Source organism: Macrosteles quadrilineatus, unplaced genomic scaffold (genome assembly GCF_028750875.1).
Source record: "Macrosteles quadrilineatus isolate MER2022 unplaced genomic scaffold, UCM_ALF_1.0 Scaffold_1__1_contigs__length_201487025, whole genome shotgun sequence".
NCBI lineage: Eukaryota > Metazoa > Arthropoda > Insecta > Hemiptera > Cicadellidae > Macrosteles > Macrosteles quadrilineatus.
Genome location: NW_026542594.1, coordinates 196,128,030 through 196,152,557, shown reverse-complemented (window position 1 = coordinate 196,152,557; position 24,528 = coordinate 196,128,030). Strand labels below are relative to the sequence as shown.

The window sequence follows — 24,528 nt, the reverse complement described above, 5'->3', positions numbered from 1 at the left end:
AAAGAAACCCCTGAAACTATGGTGAATAATAAATTTGAAAGCAAAATCATCTCTGTTATCGTCCTACAATGTGTCCAGATTGTCATAAAATTCATAAAATATTATGTTCTATGGTGTTGTAAACTATTTAAATCAGATAAACTTTTAGGCTTCAATTTGGATTCAAAATTAAATTGGTCATCAGATATACAATCTGTTTTTAAAACAGTACCGGTATTAAAAAAAAAAATAAACTGTATGACTGGATGGTTAAAAATCCTTTTTACAAAATTTATGATTTTATAGACCTAAGTTGTGAAATAAATATTTGATTTTGAAGAGTAAGTTAAAATAAAGCTTTGGTTTTCATGTAAGTGGCTATTTAAATTTTAGATATATATTGTACTGTAAACACTGAATCACCTTGTAACTATGTACCTATAACAAATGACGTACGTCCTATTTCTTTTATAAAGATCAATGAAAATAAATATTTTTTTACTCTTACTCTTTTCTCTGTTGAAATCCAATACCCTTACACACAAAAAACTTGCTAAAATTAAAATAATCCCAGACTGAATTTTCAACATGGGCATTTAGCTTCTTATCAGGTTTTTATTCATTGATGAAACCGATCACTCTATGATTGTTAGACGACCAGACTACAACCACTCAGAGATCCAGCTATGCCACTTTCTGCAACAAATATTTCAAATTACCAGTTTTTGTCACCTTAATACTGTACATATATAATTGCATTGTTTTTGTCAGCATGAGGGATGTGGGTAGGATTATTTCGTTCAAATTCTTCATCAGATTTTTGTCTGTACAGTTGCTGCTGAGAAAGAAAGTCGCTGAGGAATTGAAGAAGAACAGGAAAGCAAGGCTGCTGAGAGGAGAAGAATCATCGAGGAACCGAATAGTGGCAGACCGAAGAACTTGGACGACGCCAATGAAGGTATAAGACGAGAAATATAACTTTGGAATTCCCACTAGACTAGTCAAGTTGTGTTATGACTATTTGGTTTTACAGACATGATAGATAAAACTTAGTGGATTTAAATAATTCTACACGAGATTGACACACATAATTAAGGTTTGTTGATCGTAATGTTGGATCATCGTATGGACTGCAAAATTAGATTTGAACTATATTAATTTCATAATAAGCAAATTGTGGTAGGATTAATCTATATATTAATTTGAAACTGTTTTTCTTTGTGACAGCTAATTTGAGAGAACGGCTGGGCGTAGAAACTCGGTGGGGGTCTCTAACGAAAGGTCTTGGTCTGTAGATGAGCCATCAAAAGAGAAACGTGGTAAATTCCCTTGGGGCTCTGCCCCAGTGGCCTTTAAATTCCCATCCCATGTTATTCTTATGGAGGAAAAACGGGTTTTTGTCACAACTAATTTCAGAGAACGGCTGGGCGTAGAAACTTGGTAGGGGTCTCTAAAGAAAGGTCATGGTCTGTAGATGAGCCATCAAAAGATAAACGAGGTAAATTCCCTTGGGGCTCTGCCCTAGAGGCCTTTAAAGTCCCCTCAGCAGATTTGTTAATAATATGACCACGAGTATAATTTTACACTACTTTTAATGAACCAGCTGTTAATTTGAAAATTGTATTTCAAAAGTCAAGTGTTATGAGCATTTACTGAAACTGTCAAAATTACTGTAAATGTTTACATTATTATTTATGATTTTAAATTTGATTCTTCACTGCATCGCAAGCTTTTTATAGTTTGAACAAAATGATGAATTTATGATATGTTTTAAATTTTTTGTTCAAAAATCTATGCTTTAATGCACTTTAAAAAAATTATTATAAAATCATTTGGATTTAACAATTTCAAAGGAACAGATAACTATTCCTTCGGGTTAGCTTATATTTATTGTAGGGGTTTGCACTTGCCTTTTTGGTCTACTTTCAATAATCATTGGTAGATGAGTATATTGAGGATGTGACCTGTGTTCCAGTTTTGGAATAGATTAAGCAGGGAGTAGGTTTAATCTATGGTTTGGTGCAGTAGGTGAGTTAATTCATGTATTAAAAAAGGGGGGAAGGGTTTTTACTTTGATGTACATATAGCTAGGTCGAACAATGTAAACAATCTAAACCTCACTACATTCAAAACATTTGGAAATACAACAGTGCCATCACATCTCATCTCATTTGCATAATTTGTTGCCAACCAAGGCAGACTAGGTTATGGATGTGTTTCAGCAAATGTTCCAAGATTTGTGGTCAAATTCACTACAATTATGGTCTCATCCCATCCCATCCTTAAAATGCACAACTTTATATGATTGATACGGCCAAGGCAAAACTACGCCAGAAGTTAATCAATTAGCAAATAAGTACAGGATGATTAAATACATTGGTCGAGGTGGCAGGAGAAGGAAACAAAATTGCTTGGATCGAAGTAGGAATGTTTATGCCTTCTGGAGAATCAGATATTTTTATCAAATACAAAAAACTGATTTAATATGCTGATGAAATTCTGTATTTTATGACCAAAGATGGTGATTCACTTATGCAATCCAAATACGGTCTGAATGATTTTCCTAAAGCAGATGTAACCAGTTATTAGTAATATAGACTCTTTCCGTAAGATGACAGGCCAATTATTTGAAATCCTTTTCCCATATAGTAAAAGTGGCTTTAACATGAACAAAACTTATGAACAAGAAACAATTATAAGACTCCTAAAAAACCTTTTGGGCCTTTGGGCAACCTAAAGCCAACCATGTTTTTGAAGGTACTTACACAATCTCATATTCATTATTATGCTTATCCTATCTTAATTTAATTAACTAAGATTTTCACTCTATTATCGCAGATAGCTAAATTTACTTAAAACCTCAAGAGTAACCGTCGATTTCGACGGGTTTCCCCTAGTGTAGTTTATTTTGTATAAACTTACTTTAGGTTTCTTAAAATATATTTTAATTTAGTATGCCCAGAAAAGATTCATGTAGAAAACTTGGTGTAAAAAAGATTAACTGATGGGTATATAAAGCTACAGTCCCAATTAGCCTATTTATTTGATAAAAATTTTTATTAAAGGGAGAATAATCTCGTGTTTGAATGCTGGAGTAGAACTATAACCCAGTCAGTAGCAAGAGATTCTTTGATACCACAGTGACAACGTGGGAGGTTCACTTCCCTGTTGTACCATAAACTTTTCTCAGATATGTTCATTTTTTTCTTTACATAATTTGTTTAATAAGCTGTACATTGGCTCATAGCCGTGTGTGCAGGCAACTGCAAAGTTCAAAGGAGTCCTATTTCGGATAAAAGAAAACAAGTTTAAGACTGCATCTATTCATACACTTAAGTCATACAGATTTGATGTTACAAACCAATGTTACCAATATTACAAAAAACACTTATGACTGCTTGCTAATAGTGGGGCTGAAGACAATCTGCCAAGAGTACTACCTACAATACGATGGTCCTTCTGGAACCCACCAAAATATATATTGAGTTCAAGGTGAAGCGCCGAGACTTAGAGGTGCGGTTGTAGACGCTGGAGCACACTTGTACATAACTCGACAGCGTACGCTTGATTGAGAGCTTCTGTATTCTGTCGTAATAATGTAACTTCACTCAGATTTACAGGGAAATAATGTTGACGGTGAAGTAAACAGCACATTTATGGATCAGCTGTGGCCATTTTTTAAGAACATAGTTGAATAAAAAAGTGTGCTACATTTTGAAATTCCATTTTCTTTACTGAGTTAGTTGAAATTACTTAAAAGATACTTTAGTTTATCAAGCGGTCCTTTCAATTTGACTTGTATGAAAAGTTTACGTATTCTACAATCAGTAATTTGCAAGCAAACTCTGTCAGTGGCCCAATTTAACTACTGTACAGTAACAGTACAATAAATAAGTTTACAGAAACTCAATAAATTATAATGATCGGTCCTTTTAGAAATACCGTTTGAATAAGTGTGTCAAAACAATCCTTTTATTAACTTAAGTTCGAGTCACTAGTAGGCTATACTGTCTTTATTTTAAATAAAAAAATTAATTTTTTCCATATTACAGTAGAGTATCGACATTTGCACTTGAAAATTTCATTAATTAATATTTTACCGTATAAACATATTTACGAAGATTATAGAGACAAATAAATGCTAGCGTATTTTGTTGTATATTTCATCGATAAAGCGACTCTTTTCGACCCGAGCTCAAGTTTTATATGATCGAGGCGAAGCTGAGGTCGGAAAATGAGCGAGGGCTGAAAAGACACACTTTACCCGTGTGATGAACTATATTTTCGTAATTATTGCACCATTATTTTTATGTTATAAAGTAAAATAGGTTTCATTTAAAGAGGTGCTCTCTCAAATCCACTTCTAATCTTTTTTCTTTTTAATTTGCTAATGGAAACAAGCAGCAGTTGTAAGTGATTCAATCGTTTTGTCTATTACGATTGTGTTAGTGTAGCCTACATTATACCATAGACTAATTTTATCTATGATTATACATACTATCAATATGTCAAACAATTAACAATAAGGCAACAATAAGATATAATCAAATTAACAATCGATATATACTTTCGATACATGCGATTTTTTACAATCGAAATTCACAACTGAGTTAACAACAGCTGATTTTTTCTCCCTAGAAAGTAAAACTGTTGGATATTATTAAAAAATATATGTTATGACTAAACGAAAGGTTCGACTGTCTAAAATGATTGACAATGCAACTGTCTAAAATTTAGCTTGGTAAATTGGTAAGCAGTTACGATTATTGTTTTAAAAGGAATATTGGTAATACATTAACAAGAAAATATGATATAATTATTAAAAACATAAAAAGGTGAGAGTATCCAGGGTCTGGCTTGGAACTGCTGCGACTCACAATTCAGTCAAGAGCCACATGTGAACGAGCAGCGTGATGCTGCGGAATTATTACGGAGGGAGACCGGGCGCATCTCCCTGAGTAATCGCCTAAGCAGAAAATACATCACGAGCTTGCGGCTCTTAAGCTGTAATTGAATTCAGTTGTAATTGAACACAACGAGTATGCCCAGGCAGACTAGGAACCAAACACCCGGCCTCCAAGTAGCTGGATTACAGGACTACGCCACGAGTCCCGGCCGGCAGTCAGTTAAGTTGGGTTATCAGTTGAGTTGAGTAGTTGCAGCGATGGCTACCCAGAGCGTACTAGTCGGCGAGGAACAGTTCCACTCGAGACTGTTCCATATTATGATAATAGTCTCAGATACCTGTTCCATTGAACTGTTTGTTACAACCTGGTGGTGTTCAGGGTATCGAAAACTGAAAACTTCGTTTGCATTTTAATTTTAAAGTAAAGTTGCATGGTTTATTAACATACAGCGTTAGGTTCGAGCGTTATGACATTGACTATGGTATATTCAATGGTTATGATCATAAACTCAATGTCAGTGTTGTAGTCATCGATGTATACTATGACTATGAATGCATGAATCAACCTACGATGAATACATCGATGGTTGCAGTATAGACACAACACAATATGTTATAGTATGGAACTAAACCTTTTTCTGACACTGTTCTGTTATTTCTTTTTTATACTCACAACTCTGTAGTTTCAGCTTTCGCTACCAGGAGGACAGAGCGAGACAACAAATGACTGTCATCAGACAGTTCCAATTGTAACCACCAGGAGCGCATGGTATCAAAACAATTCCGGGATTAATTCATTTACGATACTTGCACTCTTCAGTACTGGTTCTATCTTATTTTAGAAACAAATTTCAAGTCGTATTTGTACAGTATCAGTGGATCGCCATCTTTGATGGTGAAAAATACATAAATTTTAAGTGGGAGGTAGATTAAATGAGTTTTTCTCATTTGAAAAAGTATATCTTATTTTCCCTCCGTCACGAATTCCTATCTCTCTAACGACTTTTCAGACGCCCTTAGTTTTGACGCAAAGAATCGCCTTACGTAATTAAATATACATGCTTGCCTATTAATATAGATAGATAGATATGGAAACTGCTGTTAATTCGTTCAAATATACTTTGTTATTTTTATAGGTCCCTACCTGCAATGCCACTCAATTACTTCTTGAGCCAACAAAGAAATGTATTTTTGTTACTTTTTACCAAATTGTACACAATTCATATAAATATGTCAGAATCACAATATACAAATTAAAAATTAAACTTCTTTACAATGTTTCATTATTTACATAAGGTTTTGAGTTTGTTATTGTATGCGACAATGTATCTCACATTGAAGGCGTTCAAATATCTGCCGTCTAATACAATAATAATATTAATACAATTTTTGTTTTAAACATGCCGACTTTCTATGTTTTAAACGTTAAAGACATGTTTTGTAGTATTCAAACCACTAAAGCGTACAAAAGGAGACTTAAAGTTCAATAGTGTATCATACGGTTGGAAATCTTATTAATTAACAGTTTTTATCGCATTTGGCAACCTTAATATACAGTGTGTATAGAAATTCAGTGGACCAACGTGTTTTAAATGTTTATCATACACCTTAATTTTTATTGTTGTACCTATTTACAATGGAGTGTTTACTATTGATCCTCCATCGTTGTCTATAATTCTTAATCAAAAGTTTAAAATAGAACATGAAAATTACATTAATTAGCCTTCTCATGTTGGGGCAAGGTCATATTTTATCATAAAATGATTCCACTATATTAATAGAAATCCTCAAATTGCACAAAGCATTTGAATTGTGAGTCCTAAAAAATTGCATAGGAAATTGGCTTGACCCCCTGAAAAAATCCTAAAGGAAAAATCACTAAACCATAATGCATAAATCAACTTGCCCTCAAAATAATTCTGAATGATTAATTTTTTATCATAGTTGAAGTACCTGTTACGAAATAGTGTAAATAAATTAATCAATAAGTCAACATGGACTAAAATAATCAGTACTTTAAGAAAGATTACCTGATATTATCGAGGACGCCACTTAGAAAGGTGTCAAAAGGGTAGACCGGGATTGCGCCAGATATGAGATGGTTAAAAAGGATGGCACGCACCGGGGTTGGCGTACGGTGGGGGGGGGGGGGTTATTCGGGCGTATACCATTATGTCAATAATTCAAAATTACAAAAAATTACAACGACTATAGAGACAACGATACAAATAAGCTTATTGCAAGTGCATTTTTAAAGAGATTTTTATCATTCAGGGGCGTCGCACGAAAAAAATATTGGGGGGGGGGGAAACACTTTATTTATTTTTCCATATTTTATACGGATTTCTCAATAATATTGCTTGAATTTCCCAGACATATTACTCAGATTTCCCAACTAATAAATATTCAGCTTTAACAATGAGAAGAATATTTTACCTTTACCATGGCTCAGAAACTTTTTTAAAATCCTTAAATTTACTGTTTACTACGGATACGTTACGTAACGTACCATAGTTATACAATTTATGAAAATTCCAACACTTTTTACATTAACTATTAGTTTATACATAAGGGTCGATGTCTGTTTAGTTTGAAAATAAACAGTTAATTAAAATAATCAGTTTATTTAATATTTGAAAATCGACGGTTTCAATCTTCTCAAAATCCCAACTCATGCCTTCCAATACCCTAATATCCCCAACGTTGACACTTTTCAAATATAATTGTGGAGGGAGGGTGGCTCCCCTCCTACCCACCCCCTTGGGCACAAGTGGAGACATGTTTGAATCAGAATTGAATTGTTAGGGGATGAGGTAAGAAAAATACACCTAGAAAAAGATACTGATCAATCCTCGAAGAAACTTTGTGGGGCAAAAACATTGAAGAAAATATGATATAATTAAAAGCATTTCATGAAAAAAGAAAGGTGAAAATATCGAATGTTTGGCTTGTGAACACTTTGTAAGTTACGGAGTGTTGTTCTCAAAGGATAAGTAAATAGGGTAAAATTAAAGAATATAAAAAGGTGAGAGTATCCAGGGTTTGGCTTGGAAACGTTGGAAATCGCAATTTCGCTTAAGCTCCTCACGCCACGAGATAAGCAGGACCACCTATCCGAGGTATGCGGTTCATAAGCTGTAATTGAAATGTTACAACGAGCATGCCCAGGCAGACCAGGAACCAAACACCCGGCCTCCAAGTAGCTGGATTACAGGACTACGCCACGAGTCCCGGCCGGTAGTCAAACGTTAGGTAAAAACTTTGAGTTGAAGAGAGAAGAGTTGCAGAAATGGCCACCCAGAGCGTACTAGTCAGTGAGGAACACTATGATCTCAGATAGTTTTAGTGTATACTATTTAGGTTCGAGCGTCATGACATTTACTATATAGTCAATAGTTATGATCACGAACTCTATGTTGTTTAGGAGGTTGTTTGTACAGAAGGCAGTATCGCTAGACTGTATTTAGTGTATTATTATGGAACGAAACCGGTTTCTGAGACTGTTCTGTTTCACATCTCCGACGATTTAGTTTCAGCTTTCGCTACCAGGAGAACAGAACGAGACAACAATGACTGTCATCACACAGTTCCAATGCTTACCACCAGGAGCGCATGGTATCACAACAGTTCGGACAAAGGTGATTATCATTATCGTAGATCAAACTACAGTCTTGTCATAGGTTTGCTGTGGCGGGGGTATCATCGTATTAGTTAGTTTAAACGGTTTTAAAATAAGTAAATAACCAAAAAGAAAATAAAAACGCCCTCTACATAGACTCTAGGTGGAACTTAAAATAGTAGTAGGCCCTGTAATTGTAGACCTGTACAACCGTATCGACAATAAATCTACAAGGAAATTTGTTTTACTTTCAGATTTTAAAATAAAATAAAAAATCTATTTTTACTTCCCAAATCCGTTACCTAGAACGGACGACTTGATTTCCGTTACTGATAGACAACCGATCATTTACTTTTCATTTTTGATTTTACTAAGACGTCACTTTTTTGCACCATTTCAAGAAATTTTAAGGGGGAACCGGAGTTTTGCCAACGGGTGTCAGGTAGATGGGGGGGATGCCTTCGGCCACCTCTTGGTGCGGAGATTTGCCAACGGTGGTGGTGGGAGAAAGAGTGTGACGGAGGGAGGGAGAGCGATTGTCACTTGTCAGGGTTGTCTACGCTTGGCAGTTAAGTTATGCGCTTGTCGCAGTGGGTTAGGTTAGGTTAGGTTAGGTTAGGTTAGGTTAAAAATTCAATACATTTCCTTTCACAGTCAGAGATGCATAACTCCATTACTTTGAATACAGTCAGCATCCTGCCTGGTTTGTCCACCCCTAGCGGAAGCCACTCTCACGGTCACGTGTAATCGCTCTCGCTCAACCCACAACCGTTGGCAAAACTCCGCAGTATGTGGAATTCATGGATGGGGACCCTTTCTACCTGATACCCGTTGGCAAAACTCCTACACTCATTTTAAGGCAATTAAAATAAAACACATACAAGTCCATTATTATTTAGTTTCCACAATCTTCAAAACAAATTGGTCCTTCGGGCCAACCCTAATTAGCTAATTCATGTTATACTTTATACTTTATACTTTCTTATGAAATGGCGACCATACTATGTAGGTATTTTAAGCCAAGTATGAATGGAGATGAGTGTAGGATGAGTGGCGCGATCTTGTAGTCTTGTTAGTGACTAAGGCCGACATTCCTTAGACACAGCTGTTAATTAATAGCCCAAACAGCTAATGGCAACTAAGGGACCTACAGTTTAAAGTGGAATCCGAACCACATTTTTTCCTTGGTATATACGAATTGGTCTAATTATCAGGATAGTACTGCGGATAGTAGTAGTACTCACTAGTGCGGACGTTAATCCACACCAGGGAGTATCCCATCCACAGTGCATGCCTATAAATATCCACAATCCGTGACCTCCAAGTAGCTGGATTACAGGACGACGCCACCCGTCCCAGTCAGTGTTTGAGTTTATTGGTGATCGAAATATCTGGCATACCTGTACTTATACTGAATTATTGTGGTATGTCGAGGAACATTGTTTTAGGTATGATTCGCTTTCTTTGCCCCGTGTTAAACCTATTTCTATGGTCAAAAGTTTGATTGCACCCATTGGAATTTAATCACGAATTATAAACTTAGTGACATGGACTTCCATCTAAGTGTTTAATAAGGGGCCCCCCCAGGTGGTGTTGTGTTGGGGGGGGCTGTCTTGGGGGTATGAAATAGCCCCCAGTGAGGAGGGGGCTGGATAATGTTAAACGCATTTTGTACCTTAACTTGCTTGGTAAATTTATTGATTTTTGCACTTTTTTAAATTTAAAAACAAGGAATCTCATAAAAAGTCTGGGTATGGCTAGGTTAAGATTTTCTGATTCAAATCATTTTACAAAAATGTTAGGCGAACTAATTCTAGTGCTTGCTAATGTAAGGGAATCTAACAAATAATTTGACGAACAATCTGGTTGACGAATGCCTTGTGATATACTCGATTTGATTTATGATGATCTTGAAGCGTTTATGAGATAGTTTTTACATCAGAGGAGTAAAATAAATTTTGTTATTATTTAACTTAACTTATTTGCATTCTTCTAGTAGCCTATGTTGCATGCATGTAGGAACTGTCAACAGCATTCGACTTAGGCCTACTGCTTTTTGCAGTTGTAACTTTTTGTGTTTTTGAAAACAAATGATAAATATATATTTTCAAAGTACCTATTAAATATTATTTCTTCTCACAATCTGAGACAAAAACTCAAATGTTTTTATTGAGATTCATGTCGAAAATTGATTGTTTGTGGAGATACAGTACTGCCGCTACGTTTACCTGAATGCTGAGATTTAATCAATGAACCAAAGCTGTAATGAATGGCCGTACTACAGGCCCCAATGAATGGTTCGCCCCCATCGCCTATATTGATCACCTGCGAGTGCGTGTGCGTGTGCTAGCGATCAGCCCGGCGGCTCTTGCCACTTCTGTTCCCCTGGTAGAAAACGAATCAAACGGAATCGGCTGTTCGGTTATCGACGGAATTACCTTTCAAACCGATTGGTTCTATCGGCTTCCCCACCTCCGATATCGGCTGTCTGTGAGGCATCGAACACCTCAATAAAGGAGGGGAACCCTCTTTAATCGGCTGCGTTCAATACTGAACGTTTTCAACAGTTTTTAACGCACTTTTGAGCACATTTCTTGCCGACATTTTCAAACTGAGCTTGCACCGCGAAAACAGTCTGCAAGGAAAGTCGAGTCGAGTCCAGTCAGCGAGAACTACTTATTATGAGGCGACGGAGTAATGAAAATGAAGTAATCAGGGTGGCAGTGATATGATATGTGTGTCAGTCACAATGTGGCGGAATAGAGGCGCCGAGTATCAGGGCAGCAGGAGAGGTTAGGTGCGACGACGCGGCAGACGACACACACGCCCGCCAATCGTTCCCGCGCTATTTGTACATTACGCGCAATTGAGTTGTGATGTGGCACAACCAACGTATCAGATATCATAACATAACCTATATTTGTACGAGTGTTATATGATCCATGCAAAAGACTACAAACAAAAATATTAGTTGTTAATATAACCCGATGAAATGTAAACAATACCCCCGCCGCAGCAAACCTGCAGACTATTCGAATTTCCATTTGCCTGATTTGATTTACAATAAAATGTCTACTTAAAAATATAACATTTATTCCCTATTTAAATAGAATTAGTTTAACAAACACTTAGGTTTGCTGCATCAGGGAGGCTAAAACAGTTTTTTTCTTGAAAAATGTTAATAGTTAGTAAGAAATAAAAACATTTTCCAAATTTGATCAAAATATGTTCATAAACAAGCAAACTACAACAGTTTACTTATTCTCCATAAGAATAACATGGGAATTTTAAATTTAAATTTTTTTGCAATTTTCTCCGTAACCATTAGGCGCATAACAACGCTTCAATATACTAAATTATTTGTTTTTTAGGCTCTACAAAATGGTTTGGAAAGAAATTGCTAAATTTTATGTTTTTTGGGTAAAAAATGGGAAAAACCTATTTTTACCCCATAAAACCCCCATTCCCATAGTCCGATCATGCTGGTTCGCAAACTCGTTCGAATAAATGTAGGTATACACGTTTATACCAAATTTCATCAAAATCGGATCATTTTTCCTTGAGTTATCGTGCTAACGGACACATATTTATATATATAGGCTATAGGCCTATTATCGTGCTAACTGCTAACGGACACATATTTATATATATAGGCTATAGGCCTATATATATAATTGCCGTAATATTTTTTATAGAGGACCAGTAAACTGTTGTAGTTTGCTTCTTAATAGCTAAGTATGAAATAAACAAAAATTATCCAACAGTTATCATAATATATCCATAAACAAGCAAGCTAAAAGTGTATTAATCTCCATTAGAATAACATGGGATTTAAATGTCCAGTTACCAGGTATTTGGAGTTTTCTATATAATCATTGAGCTTGAGCATACAATGATATATTAAATATATTAAATTCCCGGTTTTTTAAGCTCTACCAAATCGTTTAGAAAGAAATTGCTAAATTTTATGTTTTTTGGGTCCCTTATATTGTAACTTTTTATATTTGAACTTAAACTTTCCCAGCCTAGATTGAATAGGTAATTAGTGCTTGTATTGTAATATACCTATTCATTTTAATCATTAATTTTCAATTTTTAAATATCGGTTTTATGTGGCTACAGATCCTCTAATACCCGTAAACTTGTTCCAAAATGAAGATCTGAAAAAAAAATACAATTTAATGCCAAAAATTAAATACCCCCGCCGCAGCAATAGTGCAGACTAAGCTAATTTCCATTTTCCTGATTGGATTTCTATTAAAATAGTCCCTTAAAATTTTCAGACTTATTTCCTATTTAAATAACATTAATTTTTATGTGTACTTAGGTTTGCTGCTTCAGAGAAAGTATTGAGGGTTTTTTTAAATTGAAATGTTTATAGCTCAGTATGGAATAAACAAAATTGTCAAATTTGAATAAAATATATCCATAAACAAGCAAGCTACAACAGTTTATTTATTCTCTATAAGAATAAAATGGGAATTTTAAATTTACAATTTTCTCCGTAGCCATACAAAAACACTTCAATATACAAAATTATTTTTTAAGCTTTTCAAAATGGTCTAGAGAGAAATTGGGAAATTTGAGGGTCAAAAACGAGAAAACCCAATTTTCAACCCCATAAATCCACCCATAAAAACCCCGTTCCTATAGTCTGATCATGCTGATTTGCGAACTCGTTTGAATAAACGTAGCTTTACACGTGTGTACCAAATTTTATCAAAATCGGATAATTTTTTATCAAGTTAGGTATCACGCTAACGTCATATATAAATTTGAATGGAGGGCGTTTCTGACCTCTGTGGACCTCAAAATAAAAAAGTAAATCGGTCCCAGGTCTCAGGTCTTACCATGAAACCTACGGTAATAGCTTATTCCCTATGAAATTTTGCTAATATTCCCTATATGGGAAATTCGCATAAATGGTGTTTCAAGGTCCCAAAGAAGCGAAACAAAACCAATTGTTGACTTGGATCAATTACAGAACAATGTTTACTAAATCACAAACAATTAATCTCTTATAAGGTTAACATGATCAGTTGCCATCGGTGTAGGTTCGTAATTGTTTCAACGTAGCTCAGCTAGCGGATTGAGTAACTTTGCTGACGTAGCTCCTTATTGGGACATTGGTCAGAGGTTTATCATCAGTATACTTGCTGATATGACATGTGTATGTACGTATAGATCCACACGATAACTTCTGGACAGCTGGCATAGTGAGAAAAGGTAGGTGGAAAGACAAAATTGAACTATTACTTTTGCAAAATGTCAAATAAGATTCAATACGATTTTTTTTGTTCTTGTGTACACCTGTGGCATTTATTCAGAGGAGAAAATATTTTATCGACTAAACAAAACCTTTTCTAACAGGAATTATCATTGTTCTATTATCTTTCAAATCAGAACTTTAAAAAACTATTTGATCCTTTGGATTTTGAGGACTTAAAAGTTAACTCATCCCTTATTAAATCAGTTAATATTTTATCTTAATTTAAATCCAAGCATAGGTGTCACTATTTAGGAATCCATTTAGCGTACAGTGAAATCTTAGGAAATAGACCTTTGATAACAAGTGGGGAAGTATAACCCTTGATAACAATAAGAGTAATTTTTGATTGCCATTGATACTTAAGAAATTTGTATGTAACACTTGAAATGGCGACCATACGAATATTTAATTTATAATTTATTTATATTTATATTTATTTAATTTTTTCCGAATATTTATATTTGGGATATTTTAAGCCAAATATGAATGGAGCTGAGTGTAGGATGAGTGGCGCGATCTTGTAGTCTTGTTAGTAACTAAGGCTGACATGTTCCTTAGACAATCGATTTCATACACCCTTAATTCCATGTTATTGCCAACCTCGATAAGAAGTCAACCTTGATACAATTCTTGTTTTATCATCTCCATGAAAGACTTGTTGTCGAGGCTTTACTGTATAAATACATTTTGAAGGAAATACAATTGGCTGATTCGCTAATTAGGGATTTTTTTGTAAAGGGTAAAGTTCAGCTTTGTACCTGAGAATGTCAGAAGTCCATCGGCTGGATACACAGTAAAAAGCCACAACAGAATCATTAGATTAATTAAATATTTTTCTACAATCTACTCCCTGAATGTTCTACATTAGAACAGAATATCAGTTTTATATTTTTTGTGTATTTATTAGCGTGACTTTCTTAGGTAAACTACCTTGACTTAAAATACCTAATTTGTATGGTCAACATTTCAATGAAAAGTATTAAAGTATTAGGTAAGCTAAATTCGACCTTATACCCCTTAAAAATCTAGTGTATTAAATAAATAGTTTTTAAGAGGTTGTGAATTTTATTAGGATTATTTGGCAATTCTCTCAAGGCAAGGGGCAGTTTATTAAAAAAAAAAAAAAAAAAAAAAAAAAAAAAAAACACGTAGGTATTGCTACTGGATTCAAAAATACCCCCGCCAAAGCAAACCTACAGACTAAGTGAATTTCCAATTATTGCCTTATAGGATTTTCACTCACTAAATTAATATCTCCTTTATCATGTCAAATTTATTCCCTGTTTAGAAACACTAGATTTAATGACTACATAGGTTTGCTATTACTAAATTTACAAAATATGACCAAACTATCCATAAATAAGTAAACTACAACAGTTTACTATTCTAATCTCCATAAATAACACAGGAGTTTTAAATGTACAGTTTTTTGGAATTTTTCTTTAACCAATTCAAGAAAAGTTGAAATCTTGAAGTGTACAAACACACTTCAAGATGATAATTTTTTTAAGCTCTATAAAAAAAGGCTGTGATTACAATTGGCCATTTCCATGTTTTAAGGGTAAAAGTGAGAAAAAAATCAATTTTTGCAAACTTTAAAACCCCTTAACACTCTGTTTCTATGTCCGGATTTTGATCAAATTTGGGAAATTTAATATTTCATCCTATACATGTACTTCTATTGAAATTTCATAAAAAAAACACACTTTTCCATTCCCACGTAGCAATAAACTTAAATATTCAAAATAACAAACTGAGTAAAAAATTACAGCCGTTCAAAGATTCAAAATGGCAAATTCAAGAAATCTATGATCGGCTGCTATTTTCAGTTCAGCTATCCGTTTGAGTTCAAAATTTGAGGCATTGTATTCTACCTATAAAGGCCTTCAATTTGATGTGCATCCTATGCTTACCTTAAAGATTTTCTTCTGACTTCTAGCGGGCCGTCCTCCTGAGGAAGTAGTGAATCACTGAATTATGTTTTAAAACCATTTTAATGCCCACTAACTGTGTACTATGTTTTGTAGCTCTATTTTTTTTTTTTGAAATATTTAACCGTCCCGGGACTTTCTCCACCCTGTATAAGGTAGTACAAGTAAAGGTTAAAGGAAAAATTCCAAAAAAAACCTAATATTAAAATTTTGTATGTTATTCTTATGGAGGAAAAGAACACTGTCGTGATATGTTTATGGATGGATTTTGATCAACATTATTTATTTAATCTTTTACTCTTTTAGCATTTAATAAAAATAATACTTTTTATCTTCTCTGTAGCAGCAAACCTAGTCACTCATTAAATCTTATGATTTTAATGGGGAATAAAATAAGACTTGTTTATGGAAATACTTTACTTGAAATCCGATAAGACAAATTTAAATTGGCTTAGTCTGCAGGTTGACTGCAGCGTGGGTATTGTTACAAAATCTTTTACTGATTATTTGTTCAAACCAATGTTTAACAATCAATGTGCAAGTACAGTAGTAGAATCATAGACAAAAAGAATTAAATATAGAGCGTCAGCCGTGCTGCTGTTAACATAGGTTCTGGCGCATACTGCTGCGGGAGCGCCTTGTAGTTACGGCGTACGTGCTATGTAACTACACGGTACTCCCAGTGGTGTGTGCCAGAACCTATGGTATCCATGGTAACCGTAGCAAGTCTGACAGACTATATTTAATTTGTTTTGTCTGGTAGCATTGACTATTGGATACTACTGAAGAAGACATCCCATCTATATGGAACAACTGTCGCTAATTTTTATTAATATTAAAAAAGAACATATAGTTGTGTCCAATTACAAATGCACTAGGGTTCAAAGTTCCATTTTCTACCTTATTAATAGTTGCTGACCATTTCATGGGTCATAACAGTTGCCATAGCTCACCAAGTCATTCCATTAGTTTGACTTTGTTAAAAAGTCTGTGTATTCTACAGAAATTAGTGATTTTAGATCAGCGCTCAGCGCAATCTATAGGTGGCTCACATCATCTGCGACAATTTTGGTTAATAAACTGGTGAGAACTTTAACATGTGAATGGAATGTCTATAGTTGTATTAATAGTCAAAGGTAGTAGTAACTTAGAGAAAGAGAGAGGAAGAATGATGGAATGTCAACAATGAGGTCAGAGAACTGCCACGTGTACTGTTAGTGCTGAGCCTGCAATCCAGGCTGGATCAGCTGATCAGCGTTTAGCAAACAGCTGTTGATGAGGAATACATTAAATAAATCTATACTGGGTCAAGGCCATCAGAGTTGCAAATTGTTATGTGCATAATCAGTAAAGCAGATTGTGAGAAAATCTGAACTGGGATGTATCATAGATTTTATAAGATTAGATAATATTAGATTTGTATGACACCAACAAACTTTGGTACACATTTTAAGGAAAAGATGGCTGAATAATGAGTGTTAAAAATGGGTGATAAGTTTTGTTAATGACTATGATCAGCTGTTTCTTCAGCCAAAACCATTTATTAAAGTCAAAGTCACTGAGTTGAGATGTACAACTGGAGGTAACACTGAAAGAGAATTGCGAGACTTTGGCCACCAAGTACAAAGGGATACAGTATATTGTACTTAGTACATTTGAATTAAAATAGGGGAATAGGGGATTGTATACATACATAAGCCCAAAAGCTGATTCCCCTAGGTGGTACCAACATAACGAAATTTACAGTGTCATTATTTTCTAGCAGTCGCCTTGCCAGTGCCACCCTGTACCTCCAGTTGTACATATTTCTAACTCGGAGCTTAAAAGCCCAATTTTCAGCCATTCTGCTATGGTGCTGCAATTAGTCTTTTTTACAAAATATAGAACTCAATAAATAAATGAGGCGTTCAGAAGTCAATCCGACTAAGTCCTATCAATGAAAATGTTCAGTATAGAGAACTAAAGTTATCTTTGAATGGAAAATTCTGAGAAATTCTTAGCAAATTTTTATTAGGCTCAACATATGTCTCACAATAATGGCCAACTTTTTATCCTATATTTACATTATTATAAAATTCAAATTTCTTTAAATTTAAAAAAAATAGTCACTTTTAATGGAGTTAGTCGCATTGCCAACAGAAAAGATTCAACAAAACATTCTGAGTGATTTGTATAAAGATTACTTTATTTAACAAATACACAAAAAGTAAAGCTCAATCAAATAAAAAATAACAAAGTATTATTGCAAATCATTTAAATACATATTCTGGCATTTAATAAAACATAAATATGGGTTTCCATCCAATACAAGCATCTTAATTCTGCGTAGGTAATGCAATCGTCGTCACTCTCAACTTCGCCTTTGCAAGATATGAAAGAACTCATCATACAAAAGCACTATAAAGCTCTTAGCACAACAACTTAGCAAATCATAAACTTTTACAATGTCAGTTCAACATGAAACATCTGTTAGTTGACAGTTGTTATGGGAACATGGAGTTAATCAAACTGGCCTCCGAAACAGCTGGGGAAAGGTTCAGTTGGTAAAAAATGTAACTCATTTTAGCGGCACACTAATGAACTATGTAGTTAGTCGTCTTGGCCACTGAACATTCTTTATAAAAGCAATCTAACCATGTTATAAACTTGATTTGAAAAAAAATGAACTTAGATTGACTTCTGAACGCCTCAAATACAAAACATGTAAAAAACATTGAAATTAATTTTAATATTTCAAACAGATCCAAACATAGGCTTTTTCATATTAATGATAATTATTGAGATAAAAAAGGGTGTTTTGTTTTAGGGTCAAGATGCATGTTGGAAACTGCGGTGAGGTTTTATGTGTTCTTCTGCTTCTCTTTGCAGCTTCTAAACAGCAAACCGATGGTGGAAAACATAACAAGTAGGTTTTTGAAAAAGTTTTTCTTATGGATGTAAATTGATAACTAAACCATAAGATTGATTAAACTATAAGAAACAAGGTTTTCGTAGATGCTGTGATGATCAACCATTGACTTTTGCAGGGCCGGTTACAGTTTACTATTGTAAGTAAACAACATCCCCCCCCCCCCCCAACAACATTATATATATAGTCAAGTGCCTGATTTTGGTAAAATTACTTTGACCCCCTTTTCAATGTGGAGGGCCTAAAAAAAAAATGGAGCTGCAGCTTTTTGTACTAAAACAATTCTGGAACAAAAATTGAACTTTTATTTGCCAAGATTGTGGGCAAAGATCAAGATATCCCCATCCCGTGATTGCGGGAGACGTTCACAATCTCACAGCACACGCGGATAGTAATGATAATGATGTCCCCGTGATTGTAGGAGATTTTCAAGGTTTTACGCCGATCGCAGGTGGCAATGATAATGTTTCGTTATCACGGGAGGTGTTCACGATTTCTTGATGATTGCAGGAGGTGATGATGACATTCCCATGACTGCGCAAGATGTTCACGATTTTGCCGCGATCCATTGGCGGATATAGAATATTTTGTTGGGAGGGCCGAGATTTATTTAAGCTTAGGTTAAGTAATTTTAAGTAGACACGTCATGATACTTTATCTCTGTTTTGCTGTGGTAATTTGTGACCTTTACTTTACCTAGATCACGCTCTATCATTAAAGTATTGTTCCATTAAATCATACAAATGTATCCATTCATGCCAAGAATATGTCTCAATTACTAAATAAAAAAACCAAGGTCAAGATTTAACAGTGTGTCATCCCATCTGTAAACACTTATCCAAACCTAAAGAGTCAAATACGCGATTGTGATTATCATATTCGAAGGGGTTCTAACTATAAGTATTCTCTTGCGCGAACTGCAAAATATTAATATTTCAGTACAACATATGTTGAACCGATGTAAATAACAAACAATAACAATGGCTACCACTGAACTGACTAAACTCTTCATTACTCCCCTTCCCTGTCCTCGGTAGATATGTTGGTCTCTAGCGGTCACTGATGCAAGCGAAGATAGCCTGCTAGCAGGCGGGAGCCCGAGTCGGTCCGAATCAACCGGAACTCTCACAAACTATCACTGTCTGCTACGGCAATGATTTCGGGAACGATTCATGATCAATAATTTATATTATGGTATCTATTTTTTCTTCATATATCTATTATTTTGCCCCCCCCCCCTTATATTCGCCCCAGAATCTTCCCATCAGTTTGACTGGGTTGAAAAGTTTGAAAAAAAAATTGTAATTCCCATCAGCATTCCCTTCTGGTGGCTTAATTTAAACATCTCCAATTTGATTTAAAAACTGACAACAGCAACTTTAACATAGGGATGGAAAGTCTAGTTCAATCACTAGTCAAAGATTAAACTCAACCATTAATTAATTTATAGCTCCACCAGAGTCGAAGGAAGATAAAGATGAAGAAAATCTTAAGTACAATACATCCTCTTTTGAGCTTGGGAAGGCACAATGTTGAGTCTTTATAATTTTATACAATAATTCCCATAAGCACTAAATTGTGTAGCAACAATGCAACAATGCATTTCAGCTGATCCGCAATGAAGTAAAGGAAACAGGGATACCAACATATGAACCTTATTGTGACAGTGTTTCATATTACTTGTTATTATTTGCATTGCGTTTTTTTAAAAAACCAGGAAATACACTTTTATATTGTTTTTAATTATCAGTGACAAAATTAATTTAGTAAATCTTATTGATTTATCTAATTAGGAACCTGCTATACAAATTCCTTACTGTATTACATTAATAATTTTTATTATAAAAACTCAATCATCAACAATGATTGAAAGAAAAAACCTCTCTTTTTAATAATAAGTACATTTTTTCGTGATATAATTTAAAACAATTTTACCTAGCAATTTTGTTGCCATTATGAGTAAATATATTTATTTTGTCTGAAAGCACAAAAGATACGTCAAATAACAATTATTTGTGTTATTTGACACTAACAGTGTTATTTGACGTATCTTTTGTGCTTTCAGGTAAATTAATAACACGTACGATGCTGATCAAGAAGTTATTTATTCATTTTGCATCATAACCCATCTACAATCTTTTAAATTTCCGGAAATGGCAGTAGTGTGTAGTCAAAACTAACTTAACCTTTAAATGAATAAATCATATTTTTTGACAATGCATTGCATCTTAAATTTTTTAAATTCATACACATGAACATGAAACCCCATGAAGTTTTAAATATGTGATGAACTATTGTAAATACTATAGCTAACTGAATTCAATTTTTTTAGGTATGAACATCCCGCTGAGTTTGATGGCCCGCTTCCTAAATTTTCAAGCAATGAACATCCAAGAGGCACAGTTGGCGAGTCTGCAGATGATACTGTTTTCCCAACTTACATTGTAGAAGAAGAGAATCCTGAGAAGTTACTGCAAAACCCTAAACTGATGAAGCAAATAGAGGACCAACTAGAAGATCATGACGGCAATGAATTTAAAGATCAACAACACAACAGAAAAATTGATATTCTGGAAAAGTCTGTAGATGATACTGTCTTCCCAACACACATTGTAGAAGAAGAGAATCCTGAGAAGTTACTGCAACACCCTCAACTGATGAAGCAAATTGAGGACCAACTAGAAGATCATGATGGCAAGGAATATAAAAATCAACAACAGAACGAAAAAATTGATGATCTGGATGGAATAATACAGAAAGTGTTTAACTTAGACAATGAACAAAAGCATGATACAGAGTCACATAATTTGCATATCAAGACTCAATTGCCAGTGGCTCCTAAAGAAGTTTATAAACAGAACATCCAACGTAATAGTCCAGTTGAAATCGGACTTCCTCAGGGAAATATACTTGAACGACGGCGTATTATGAGAAAACTTAAATCACCACTAAGAAGTAGCAGTTCTGGTTACAAAAGTGAGCAAACCAGCGAAGAAATGCTTCACGACATTCTCGAATCTATTGACCAAGATAATTCTCAACATGGAGACCCGATCAAAAATGCATTCCTTAAGAAAACAACCACTTATAATATCTCAAAAATCCACAACCACGGTAGGAATAGAAGTTTTTTGATTGAGAAAATCGTAAATTATACTACCAACATCAAGATTTTACACCCTGAAAGTATTCCTACAAATTACTCGGACTCACGAAGTTCAGTTGTACAAACCGTTATGGATTTAGACAAAAGTAGGGATTCACCTAACGACAATAGAATTGGAAACCCGTATGATAGTTTACCTGAAGAGAATGGTGAGTCAAACGATATAGTACAGAGTCAGGGTAGATCTCATTTTAGTAATGGTGAGACTCAACCTTTGAAAACCCCAACTCAAAATCAATTCCCCACAGATTTTGTAGGTGGTGTATATTTAAAACCGCATAGCAACTTACCCATAGAAGATTCATTGTCTGACAAAAAACATACTAATCATGAGTTTTCAGACTTTGTTGGAGGACAATATGTTAATCCTTCCAAAAGAAAAAGTGATGAACCGCATAAATCCAAAGACTCAAAAAATAATCTAGATTTTGTCGGAGGGCAGTTCATAGAGCAACCATTGGGATCGAGAGAAAATGTTTTACAAACTTCAAGTCCTGATTTTGAAACAACTTTGGTTCAAGATTATGCCACTAATAGTCCTATAGTTGAATTTCCCAGTTTATCCCTTACTAATGAACAGAAAGTAAGTAAGGAGCACCCATCGAGTAATATTTTGAAAACTAAAGGAAAAACAGAGGAAAATCCAATTTTAGAGGAGGTTAGCAGTGAAAAAGCAAACAGTAAATCCAAAGATTCCTCACGTACAAATACAATCAGCACTAAGGAAAATGATAAAAACAGAGCTAAAAGCGACATTGATTCATCTGAAGAAAAGACTTTACCTTCATCTACTAACAATAACGATCATGACACCCTCGATGAAAGTTCAGATGTTGAGAATAAATCCAACAATAGTTATGAAAGTACAACAATTCCTGGAGAAATGCAAGACAAAGCAAAAAACACAATTTCTAAGACAGATTTAAAAAAAGTAAAGAAAACTCAAAATTCCCCTAAATATGTGCTGAATGAGGATCATCAAAATAGTATGAAAGCTAAAAGTGGTGAACAAAAAATAATTCATGCAAATATTCCTTCTGATGATTCAGTTTTGCGAGCAGCTAGTGAAGACGATTTAAACTCTGGTGAAGAAGAAGTTGAAGAAGAGTCAGAAGAGTACAGTAGTACTTTGCAAGATTTTGTTGGCCTCAAGCCTACAAAAACCTATGCCAGTATTATGAAGACCGATTCAACAGGACATTTTGTTACAGAAATACCTGATGACTTCTCGACCGATTCAACAACTCAACCTAGTAGCCTAGAAGATTTAGAACCATTAAGTACGTCAGGTTCAAACCTGAAAATGAGAAATATGTCACCAAATCCAAATACAGAATTTAATCCTATTCTCGGAGACGTATTAGATGTTCAGAAAAGTAAGGTAAGATCTATTTCTAGCGAAACTGAATTTTCTGATCCATTGAGTGAAACTGAATCTCAAGAACAAAATATCACAAATCTTGTTGATGAAGTTAAACTTTTCGCTGGAAAACCCAATGAAAGCGAATCAGTGCCCAAAGAGAAAACTACAATCAACCCTAAAAGTAATATTTTGAAGAAACTGTCCAAAGCCGTAGAAGGAAACTCAAGTGAAAAAAACACAACAGAGCTGTGCTTTCCAATAAGTGAGGATGAAATACCAACTCTCCTAGACCTTCTTTCTGGGAAACTGTATTTAGAGAAGAATGGGAAAAGGACTCACTTACGTTTGAGAGATAATCCGATGAAAAACTGTAATTCTAGAAGTGCAGTTTGTAAATTATTTTTTGATTTGGAGAAAAATACAGAGCCGTCAATGTCAGAAGAAATGTTTGAACCCTCTGATGAAAACCCAGACAAGGGTTTGCCTATGAAGTCTAAAAATGAAAAGAGACAAATTACTGAGGAATATAACGGGACAAATGAAACAAATGCTGAAAATAAAACTGATGAGATTACTACAAAACCTCCAGAGGGAGTGGAGATAAGTAAAGAATTAAATGAAAATAAAATCACGGACACACCGTTAGGAAATAAATCTGAAACAACTGTAAGCGATCTTATTGTTAACAAAACAGAAACGGAACTATCAGAATCCTCAGACAAAATCAAACAAAAACCAGAAAAAGCGTTGTTTATAAAACTACCGGTTTCCTTCAAAGGTTTTGAGGTTCCAGATCAGATTCCGATAAGAGATTCAAACAGCAATCAAAATAATGTAAACCAACCGATGAATGAAAAGAGAATTACATTGCACGATTTGGATTCCCCGTATCACAGTCATGGTGTTTTAGGTCCGAGCCCTTTTCTCCGTAAGATTCACCATAAACGTAACAGTCTTGCCAACATCGGAGGCGCTTGCGGATGCAACAACCCTCTTCTGCTAAGTCCTTCCCCAACTCCTGATTTTAGACATTTCGTAGGAAAACGTATGACTATTTTGAAAAATATTGTTCACACCATAAAAGATTGGGCTACACAGGATTCGCTTAGGGCTTAGATTAATCTTAGAAGTGTATATAAGATTGCACAATAGTTTTATTGTATATAAAGATTATTTTCATAACTTACTGTAAATATTAAAATATTTTGTACTTTTTTTATATGAAATTTCAAATCTTGTTTGATTAATAAAGCTTTTAAATTTAACTCTTGGATTTTATTTTTTTCTTTATTAACTGATTAAATGGTAAAAAACACAACCTAAGGATGGTGGTAGTTCTTCTAAAGTTTTGAGTAGGCTAGATTTTTTAAATTTCCTGATGGTTCCT

General features: G+C 34.6%; 1 protein-coding gene across 3 annotated transcripts; it reads left to right on the top strand.

Annotated features, from left to right (window-relative positions):
- Positions 1-845: 845 nt before the first annotated feature.
- On the top strand, positions 846-24,345 carry LOC128993369 (putative uncharacterized protein DDB_G0277255). Of its 3 annotated transcripts, XM_054417233.1 has the most exons (4): positions 846-937; positions 8,416-8,523; positions 18,511-18,609; positions 20,945-24,345. In XM_054417233.1, the coding sequence occupies exons 2-4, from the start codon at positions 8,498-8,500 to the stop codon at positions 24,255-24,257; spliced, it is 3,438 nt and encodes a 1,145-aa protein (XP_054273208.1). In that variant the 5' UTR covers positions 846-937; positions 8,416-8,497; the 3' UTR covers positions 24,258-24,345. The 3 variants fall into 3 exon arrangements, with proteins under 3 accessions (XP_054273208.1, XP_054273226.1, XP_054273217.1); XM_054417251.1 differs by lacking the exon at positions 8,416-8,523 and having other exon boundaries at positions 871-937; XM_054417242.1 differs by lacking the exons at positions 846-937; positions 8,416-8,523 and adding an exon at positions 13,625-13,730.
- The last annotated feature ends 183 nt before the right edge of the window (positions 24,346-24,528 follow it).

Coding starts and splice junctions, on each gene's coding strand:
- LOC128993369 (XM_054417233.1), top strand. CDS start 8,498: ATGGTATCACAACAGTTCGGACAAAG. Junction 8,524..18,510: donor TCACAACAGTTCGGACAAAG/GTGATTATCATT, acceptor GTTTTGTTTTAG/GGTCAAGATGCATGTTGGAA. Junction 18,610..20,944: donor GATGGTGGAAAACATAACAA/GTAGGTTTTTGA, acceptor CAATTTTTTTAG/GTATGAACATCCCGCTGAGT.